Below are 10,278 nucleotides of genomic sequence, written 5' to 3'. Positions count from 1 at the left end.
TAACTTAATTTTCTGTCCTAAACAGATCAATATAATCTGAAAAACTATTGAGAAAATGAATTATTATTGATAGATTATATTCTTAAATATGTCTATTTTAAGACTTAAAAACAACATATATATTGTATAAATATCATAGTAATAAACTTCTTCTGCATTATGGGAAAGTATTCTCACCCAAGTCATTTACCTATTTCCTGGTTTAGATTTAACTTAATTTTAGTACAGGAGACTCTAAACCACAGCAAATTTGAGAAGTTTTTTCTCTGTTCCTTATGGTAAACAATTTTTTTTTGAATTTCAAATTTTTATTGATTACATATTTGTACCTATTTAAACCATTTGTTAAGAACAGTATTTTTTATTTCTGGAGAATTTCTACTGTAATATATTAAAAAATAAAGTCTCTTAAGGGCAAAACACTACTGTTTTAGGATTATCAAAACCTTATTTTTTAAAAAATGATGTCATGATTTGTCTTTGTCATCTCATCCTGGTTTATGAGAACCATGCTTACTAATGGGGAACTCTAAAGTCACACCAAAAATTTTTACAAAAAATTTCAGCATTATATACTAAAGAAATCAATTATTTTTCTGAATCAGTATTATATACCAATAATTTGTGTTGCAAATTAGATAAAGAAATACGGCTCATATTATTTAAAAAGCTCCAAATGCCATTCTTGAACTATTTGCGTATTTCCCTATAGATATTTTGTACTCTTGGTTATTTCTCCATATCTTTAGCAAAGATTGTTCTGTAGATTTGCAATTTATCTTCACATTCACTTCCAGTGATGATGTATTTTGCCTATTAATTGATACCCCTTCTTTCTTTATATCTTGCAATTATTGAGATTTCTAGGAGAGAATTATGGGAAACAATTTTTAAAAATTATTTTTTAGTTGTCAATGAATATTTATTTTTATTTGTTTATGTATGTATGTATGTATGTATGTGCAGTGCTGAGAATCGAACTCAGCACCACACACATGCTAGGCAAGCACTCAATCACCGAGTTATAGCCCCAGCCAAGGAAAACAAAATTCTGATGGAAAATGTCAAGTAAGATTCAACTAAATCATCAAGAAAGAAAATTAGACAAGACCTGAGAATGAAAGTTCACTTTAGTAACATATTGTGGAAAAATATACTTCCTGTCATTTGCCATGACATTCTTGTCATATCTTTTAATATGCATTTTAAATAATGTTTTAAAGAAGCTAGCTACCTTCTTTATGTAGAGGACAGGGTTTCATATGAAAAGTTAAGATTATCCATTACCACCATTCTGCTAGTAACCTGGAATACGTTTCTAAAGTGGAAACCAGAATTGTTAGTTTTATTTTAGCAACGAAAATGAAGAGGATTAAGGTGCTTAAGAGACCAACTTCAGTGTTGGATGTTTTGGCAATGCATTCTCTATAGTTGCAGAATATAGTTTGGAAGCAGATCAAGGGGAGTGCCTAGCAGTTTAGCCAGTCTTTTTAGATTGGTTTTAATTACTGTAGCTATTGTAGCAATGCAGCAAGTGTATAAAATGGTACAGTAACTACTAGCCCTAGGAAATGTTATGACAGAGGCTTATGTTTTGAAAACCAGGCTTCCTGAATTTTGTGTAGCTTCTTTTGTATTCTTATTATTTGTGAAGTCTTTTTAAATCCAGGGCAGTTAGGCAAAAAATAGGAAGGAAGAAGTAAATCACTGCAGATGACACAATTTTATAACAAAAACTGTGAAGAATCCAAAAATGTCTAGTAGAGCTAACAAATTAGTTCAGCGAATTTTGAGAATACAAGTTAAATGTACAAAATCAGTTATACTTCTATACATCAGCAAAAAAACAATCTGAAACAGAAGTCAATTTATCATTCCATTTATAGGATGTAAAGAATAAAATATTGAGAAATAAATTTAACCAAGGAAGTGATGTAAGATTTATATAGTGAAAACAACAACATAAGAGCTAAGAGAAATTAAAGAGAAACTAAATAAATGGAAAGACACCTTGTGTTTATGGAATGAAAAACTTATTAATTTTAATCTGGTAATATTATCCAGCTTGATATGCATGCATATTTATTGAAATCTTTACGAAAACTCTTGACTACATTTGTTTACAGAAATGGACAAACTGGTCCTAAAATTCATATGCAATTGCAAGGAACTATGAATGATCAAGAACAAATTTGGAGTACTGATACTTTTAGATGTTAAAGCTTACAATGCTATGGTAATCAAACGTGTGATAATAACATAAAGGTAGAGATCAATGACACAGAATTAAGAATCAAAGACATAAATCCATATATCTGTTATATATTGCTTTCCATACAGTTACTGTGATCAATAAAGTGAAAACCACAGAGTATAAAAAATTTCCACAAATAATCTGACAATGGACTTATATAAAAATTAGAGAAATTCCTTAAAAGTTAATGCTAAAATGAAAAATCAACAAACAAATGAACAAATAATTTGAATAGCAAACAAGCCACATGAGGAGATGAAAACATCATTAGAGAAAAACAAATCAAAATCACATGAGTTTTATCTTCCCAAATCACCCTAAAGAGATGGCTATGATAAATGAATAACAGAGAATAACAATTGTTGGCAAATATGTGGAGAAATTTTTACCTTCATACATTGATGATGGGGATATAAAATGTAGAAAGCACTTTGAAAACAGTCTGAAGGTTTTCTAAAAGTTAGACAAATATTATAAGACCTAGTGGTTTTACTGTTAAATATATACTCAGAAGAAATGAAAACATGCATCTGCATTAAAACTTGTACAGGAATATTCATAGCAGCATTGTTCATGGCTGACAAAATGTGGAGACAATCCTAATGTCCATTAAAAAACAAAATGTCTTATTTTGATGAAATGGAATATTATTCAGCCATAAAAGTTAATGAAGTAATGATGCATGTTATGATATAGATGAACCTAAAAACATTGTGCTAAGTTAACGAAGCCAAACACAAAATGGCATATGCATATTGCATGATTCCATTTACATGAAGTGTCCATAGTTGGCAAAAATTTCATAAAAGAAACCATTACCTGGGGCTGGAGAATGGCATGTGGGTTAGAAGGAAATTGGGAAAGACTGCTAAGTGGTACTTTTTATTTGGGTGGTTAAAAATGCAATGGAATTACATAGTGTGGTTATGATTATCCAACATTATGAACATACTTAATACTTGAATTGTACACTTTAAATGATTAAAACTGAGTTTTATATTAATGGTAGTTCAGTGGAAAAAGTTTTACTGCTTTCATGAATATCACAATAGAAAAAATAAAGTATTATAACATTTCATTAACAACAGTTTTGGAGATATAACAAACCATGATCATCTCTGAAATCTTTTTATTTAGATAAATCCAGTAAAATGTTGTGCACACACATGTACTTAAAACTGCCCTTCTGAAGTAAACATTTATATTTCTTTGAAAATGGGATTACAATTTTATTTATACTTTTCCCAAGCTACTAATAAAATTATCTTTGGGAAACATAACTAAGCATTACATGAAAATAGTTCACATTTTTATAAAAGCCACCTAAAGAACCATAAGAATGTTGGATGAAACGCCTTCTTTTGGAATTCTTCTACTTTGTGAAATTATCATATGTAGGAATAAAATTCAAATAAAAGATTTTAACACATAATTTACACAAAACAAATAGTGTATTTTTATACATTCCCCTACTATAATCACGATATTTATAGATGAAGTTTTCATGTTAGGCATTTTGTAACTAATAATCAGTATGAAGACGTTCTGAAATTAAATGGTGCTAAAGAAAAGCAGTGTTTATAAAATATCTGATAAAAATATTTATCTCTATTATCATTACAACACAAAGGTACATGTTAACAAATTATGAAAGTATATAGGGCAGTGTTAAACAGTACTCAGAGACTCCTCTTTTTTTCCATCTTCTTTTTTGACCTCTTTGTTTTCAGCTTCTTTTCCAACTTCAGCCTTGTTTTCCTTTTCCTTTTCATCTCCTCCATTTTTCCCATCCCCTTTTCCATTTTCTTCTTTTCCTTCTTCTTCCTCTTTTCCTTCTTTTTTCTCTTTTCTTTCTTCTTCTTTTCCTACTTTTTTCTCTTTTCCTTCTTCTTTTCCTACTTTTTCCTCTTTTTCTTCTTTTTCCTCTTTTCCTTCTTCTTCCTCTTTTTCTCTTTCTTCTTCTTTTGCTTCTTCTTCTTTTCCTCCTTCCTCATCTTTTCCATCTTCTTCACTGTCCTTTCCATTTTCTTCCTCATTTTTACCTTCATTTCTATCTTCCTCCTCCTCTTCTTCGTCTTCTTTGCCTTTTCCATCTTCCTCCTCTGTTTCATCTTTCTCTTTATCATCTTTTTCTTGTCTGTCTTCTTCCTTTTCACCATCTTCATCATCTTTTCCATCTCCTTTCTCTTTTCTGTCTTCCCCCTCTCTATCATCTCCTTTGCTTATTCCATCTTTGTCCTCCTTTCCATCTTCTTTTTTCCCTTTTCCTTCTTCCCCCTCTTGCTCTTTACCCTCTTGTTCTTTTTGGTCTTCCTTTGTTCCATCTTCTCCTTTCTCATTTGTATCTTTGTCCTCATTTCTATCTTGTTCTTTATCTTTTTCATCTTGGTCTTCTTTTCCATCTTCTCCTTTTTCTTCTTTATTTTGATCTTCATCTTTTGGATCTTTTTCATCTTTTTTTCCTTCTGCTGCCACCGTTTCTTTCTCTTCTTCATCTTCTTTGATATTTTCTTCTTTTATTTCCCCAAGTTCTTTTGCAGGAACTGGTACCTAAATTTGTAGTGAAGCAAGAAAATAGTAAATTTGGAACAGTTTCTCCCACCTACTTAAATCAGATTGTATCTATTTCATGGAAAAACTAATACTTATTTTACAACAAAGTAATTCACCTATAGAAAAATCACAACATAGGCAAATATTCTAAGAAATAAATAAAGCCACACAAACACCCACAAATAGAAATCTGCAACAGTAAATTTGGGAAGGCTTATTCATATAAATATTTTTCATTACAAATATGAAGAACAAAATAAACACAGGATTACAGAGTCATTCTGTGTTAGTAATTCTCACTGAGTAGCATGCATGTAAACAAAATATAGTCCTTGGGAAAATGATACATTTTGTTTTTATAAAGAGGAAATTTGGGCTTTTTAAAAATAAAGGTTATTGCAAAATCCTATACACTTACAGAAGATACTCCACATATATATGTTTGTTTTGTAGATTTGATCATTATATCCCATTTTCAGTATTTTACTACAATATCTGAAAATGAATGATGCATTAAATATGCAAAAAAACTATTAAAACACTTATATAATGTCCTGATTTGTAATCTATAGGGAAAATAAAGGGAATTTACAGGAAGGGGATTTCTTGGAAAGGAATTTACATATAGTCCATATGCTGACTAAAGCAAGAGAGGATTGGCCTGCATTTAATAAGAGGGTCATTATATTAGTACCAAGTCATGATCACTAGCATTTTCCAAGTAATACCAAACTAGGCCACTTCTCCCATTGCCAGTACCTTTAAATTCTCATATTTTAAATTATCATTTCTCTTTAGTTACTATTAATTGTATAATCATTATTCATTTAATGTTTCTAAACTTTTAAAATAAAAGGCAAATAATATTTCTTTCCATTGCATCCATTTTCAAGCTTTCAAGTGGATAAATTTGTTAACATTGTAAGATACCTCTATAATTTTGGCTTCTCCATTTTCAGCATTTTCATTGTTCTTTTCTTCAACAACTTCATCTTGTTTGTCTTCAACAACTGCTTTGGCATTTGTATCTATGTTTTTTCCCATCATATCATTTTCGGTAATTTTCTGTGCAATGACACAAAAAGAATAAAAATAAATAAATACATAATTTAATCAGAATGTTGATGAATTGGTCAAATTTCCTTTATCAGCTGTAGTGGTAATTTAGGGAAAAGCTTTAAAATGCTACATATAAGCCCAATGTCAACGAAGTTAATATAACGCACTTTGTTTTATTGAAAACGTAAAGTAGCATATATTTTTAAAATGACTTAAATCAGGAATGCTTTATCAAGAATGTTCTATGCCTGGCTATATAGGTAGTAGAAAGACCACTGGGTTAAAGGGCCAGAACAACTGTGCTTGAATTGTAGATATGTCACTTATGTGATGTGACCTTGAACAAAAGCATACATCACTTTGAGGTTGTTTTATCATTTGTACAAAGAGCAATACCACCCAAGTCATAGTTACCTTATAAGAGGCAAATATAAAATTACTTTAGAAATTCTAAATTACAATATAAATATGCTATTGTTTTTTAACAAGTGAGAAACTAAAAGCCAAGAAAGGTAAATAATTTTAATATCTATAATTTTATAGTATATCATTTAATCTAGCATTATTTTCTCCCCCTCCCCCCTCCTCCTCTCACTTCTTCTCTCTCTCTCTCTCTCTCTCTCTCTCTCTCTTTGTAATGCTGATGATCAAACCTAGGGCCTTGTTTGTGCTAGGCAAGTGCTCAAACACTGAACTATACCTCCAGCCCAATCTCCTCTTTTTAAAAGAAAATAAAATGTATTTACTGTTTTAATAAGTTATAAATTGGGTAGTTAACTTTATAAAATAGTGAGCTTGAAAAGTATAATGGAGAAAAATTAAGAACAAATTCTTAATACATGTTTTTATTATCACATTTTGTTATTATGTGTGTATTTATTTGTATATTCTAAGAATTCAAAGTAGAACTTGTAGAAGAACAATACTATAACTATTGTATCAATATACAAATTAACTGTGATTAATATCATTAAAAGGCATAGACACTATAAAATAAAAATAAACACTTTTCTGTTGTCACTGATATGAATAGATCAATTATTACTTAATAAAACTTTACTTTCCCTAGTTCTAGCAATACCTTCCAATCAAAGATTTCATAGCACTTTATCAACATGACAACAATTTGCGATTTCTTCAACTATAAAATGATAGGATTAGATGATTTCTAATGTTCCTCAAATTTCTATGACTTTAGTAATTTAACAAATCCTTAAAATATGTGTGAAGCAATTAAAAGTGAATTTAATATTGAGGTTATTTCTCTGTCTACATGACTTTAGCCACAACATCTCAGCATAGAAATCTATATAAAATCAATTATGTCCACTGAAAAATTATGTGTATGAAAATACTTTAAAAATACCAAAACCTGGTGGATCATTATGAAACAGGAAAAAAATTCCCCACCTAATTATTTTATATGTACTATATAGTAAAATATATTATTAATTGAACAAAATTCAAAAAGCAAAATAATCAGATATATGCATTTTCATAAGTTATTTCTTCAGAAAAGCAATATTCTTTCAACATTTGAAGTTGAATATTTACCCTTGAAGTTGATGATCTTTTGGGTTTCAACTCTGGTATAATGGGCACAGGCATCTGCATTTAAAAAAAAATTAAGTCATGTAAAAAGAGGGAAAAATGAAGAAATTATATTGAAGAAAGAACCTTAAAAATAAAATCCTGCCTCTGAATTAAAATAAATATGTATGATATAAATTGAGTATTAGGGAAAAAAGTGTAGTTCCTAAGTGTGAAAATTTTTTCTTAAAACTTCAAAACTCATTCTTACATCAAATATAATATTATTCAGAATTCCCTAAATTTTAAAATTAGTTTTCACAATACATGGGCTGCTTTTTCAAAGGACTACTTACAGCAGACAATCTGGCTGATCTTCTCTTTGGCTATAAGTGAAAAAAAATATCAGTTAAGAGAATTATTATTACACAAAACTAGAATGATTTTTATTGTAGTGACACTATTTGATGGAACACTACATAAATATTGTCATTAAAGAGGCAATTGTGAAATTGGTTAGAATATAAATGTAGAAATTTAAGGTTTCATTTTTCCCTTTCTCTAGACCCTCCATAGGCTAAGGGGAAAAATCCCAAATTAAGCTTCACTTCCTAAGATAAAGGACCATGATGACTAGTAACAAGGGTCATATTTAAAAATGAAAATGTAGTCCCTTCTTTCTAACTGACAAAGCATTTCTTATTTCTTAAGATGTTCTTTTCCAATCTTAATAGGCACACAGTCCTAGATTTCAAGAAGCTTGGAGTTTTTATTATTGTATTTATGAAAGAGCTCACTGGCATACCATATTGATACTCATATGGTACAAATATACCAACCAGCATGTATGTTTAGATCCTTATTCTACCTGAAGTCTATAGAATAAGTGTATTTTTTTTCAGGCAGATTTTAAAATTAAAGACACTCACCTCTTGCTTCACATCACTTTGACCTGCAGCCTATACAGAGAACAATATTACACAGAAATAAGGTTATCAATGTAAGCATATAAATAAAAATACTACCTATGGATTATAGTTGCAATATACCACTTACGATGTTTTCCTGAGTTCCCTCTCAAGTAGCCATGTGATGTTTCCTAGGAACTATATTCTGCTGTCTACCAAAGTGCAAGCATGCACAGATTCATAAGCATACTTAAGACATACGTTTACACAACTGATAGTCAATGCCATCTTCTTGTGTAAACAGTATCTAAAAAACAAACCATTTTCTTTTTGAATTAACCTGCAGTACAGTTTTAAAGCCAAAATTAGGGTGGGGGAGGGAAAAAACGAAGGTGTCGTTTCATGCAATATCACAGTCTGTTTTGTCTTGTATGTGCTGTGCAAATATATGTACCTATCCGACCCTCTCTACTGATTCTGGACTTATTCTCTTCAAGTTTTGCGTACAAGAATTACAACCCACACAATGCTTTAGAGAGCAAACCTCTTTGTTAACAACGTTAATGCTTTACTCTGGAAATTCAGCCGCGGATTTAAAAACTTCCCGCCACTACCTGCTCCAAGGTTGCTGTCAGCTCTCTGAAATAGCAAGACTCATTTCACAAGCCTAGAAAAGCATACCAGCAGAACAGCGGGAATATGAGGAAGGGGGATGGTGATTAGAAACGATTGCTTTCCATATCTGAATATCCGTTCAGCCTAGGAGTTATCAAGCTATTGCACGATTCATGCAGCCCTAGAGCACTGGGGAATTTCAGCCTTATTCTTAGGCTCTAGGAGCAGGGAAGGTGGGCAGATTAATAGGATTAATATAAAAACAATCATAATGTCTTATATTAGGACTGTGTTTTATGGCTTTATCAAACAACGAAATAGCATTCCATTTCCCTTAGAAGATACTGATGAAAAATAAACAAGGAAAAAATAAAACCAAGCGTGTACTTATTTCCCTTCTGAAAGGAGCCAGGAATTTTGAAGTGAGCTTTGGCAGAAGATCTGAACAACTCAGATCAACTCTGTATGTCTAAAGTGAATAAATCCCACTCTTCCCCAACATAGGCAATAGTTTATCGGCCACGGCTCTCTTATCACCTTTTCACCTTTAGCTAGAAATCTTGGAGTGTGCCAGATCTCCCAGCCCTGAAGTTTCTAATTACATCTGTGAATCTCTCCCTTTGCTAGGATAGTTTGAAGTCTGCGCCGCCTAATGGCACAGAGTTACCATTGCACAGCCATCTGGCATGACAAGAAGTGGAGGAGGGAAGAGAAAAAAAAAGGGGGGGGGGAAGAAAACGGAAAGAACAAAGGCAAATATAGGAGAAAGCTGTAGTTTTCCTTTCCCCAAAGGTGATCGTGCCCCAAGAAAACCCGGAGGCAGAGTAGGAAACTGTTCCCTGGAAGTGTGGTTGGGAGAAGTGTTCTCCAATAGGGTAAGCGAAGGGAGGGGGGTGGGGTAGGAAGCGACAGCACAGCGCTATGGCTGTTTGTAATTCAGCATGGAGACACCTCTCCAGCGATTCTTCTCCTTAAACAAAACACGCCAAAAGTGAACTACCAGTTGCATGCGAGATCATCTTAAACCTTACACCGACAGCTCTTTGCCCTTCCCTCCCTGTCCTTTCAGTACATCATAAAATCAAACTAGAAGCTGAAATGCTTTTTAAAAATTATCTGCCTTAGGAAATTTGTATTACACAAGTTAATCTCCCCTTCGGTCTTCCCATTTCACTTACCTTTCTTTTGGGCATTGTTGCAGCTCTCTATAGAAGATCTTAATAGCAGAAAAGAAGCCTAGACTAGAGCACTCTCTGTCCGACCGCTGGGACAGCAACTGAGTTTTCAATGAACTAATTGCCGCACGACCTGTACTCGCCTCAAAAAAAAAAAAAAAAAAAAAAAAAAAAAAAAAAAAAA

At 31.8% G+C, this 10,278-nt stretch overlaps 1 protein-coding gene across 1 annotated transcript in view; it reads right to left on the bottom strand.

Moving 5' to 3' along the window:
- Nucleotides 1–4,330: 4,330 nt before the first annotated feature.
- Nucleotides 4,331–10,278, bottom strand: part of Hmgn5 (high mobility group nucleosome binding domain 5) — a gene marked incomplete at its 3' end in the record, with an annotated part of 57,174 nt that continues 51,226 nt past the window's right edge. Inside the window, exons 2-7 of the mRNA XM_015502100.2 lie at nucleotides 10,098–10,237; nucleotides 8,326–8,355; nucleotides 7,753–7,782; nucleotides 7,421–7,474; nucleotides 5,738–5,872; nucleotides 4,331–4,804 (exon numbers count right to left, since the gene is read on the bottom strand). Of these exons, the coding sequence (XP_015357586.2) occupies nucleotides 4,331–4,804; nucleotides 5,738–5,872; nucleotides 7,421–7,474; nucleotides 7,753–7,782; nucleotides 8,326–8,355; nucleotides 10,098–10,112 (738 nt within the window). The remainder of the gene's footprint in view (nucleotides 4,805–5,737; nucleotides 5,873–7,420; nucleotides 7,475–7,752; nucleotides 7,783–8,325; nucleotides 8,356–10,097; nucleotides 10,238–10,278) is intronic.

Source organism: Marmota marmota, unplaced genomic scaffold (assembly GCF_001458135.2).
Source record: "Marmota marmota marmota unplaced genomic scaffold, marMar, whole genome shotgun sequence".
In the NCBI taxonomy this organism is placed as follows: domain Eukaryota; kingdom Metazoa; phylum Chordata; class Mammalia; order Rodentia; family Sciuridae; genus Marmota; species Marmota marmota.
The sequence above is the reverse complement of the archived record's forward strand: the minus strand, read 5'-3'. Positions and strand labels throughout refer to the sequence as shown.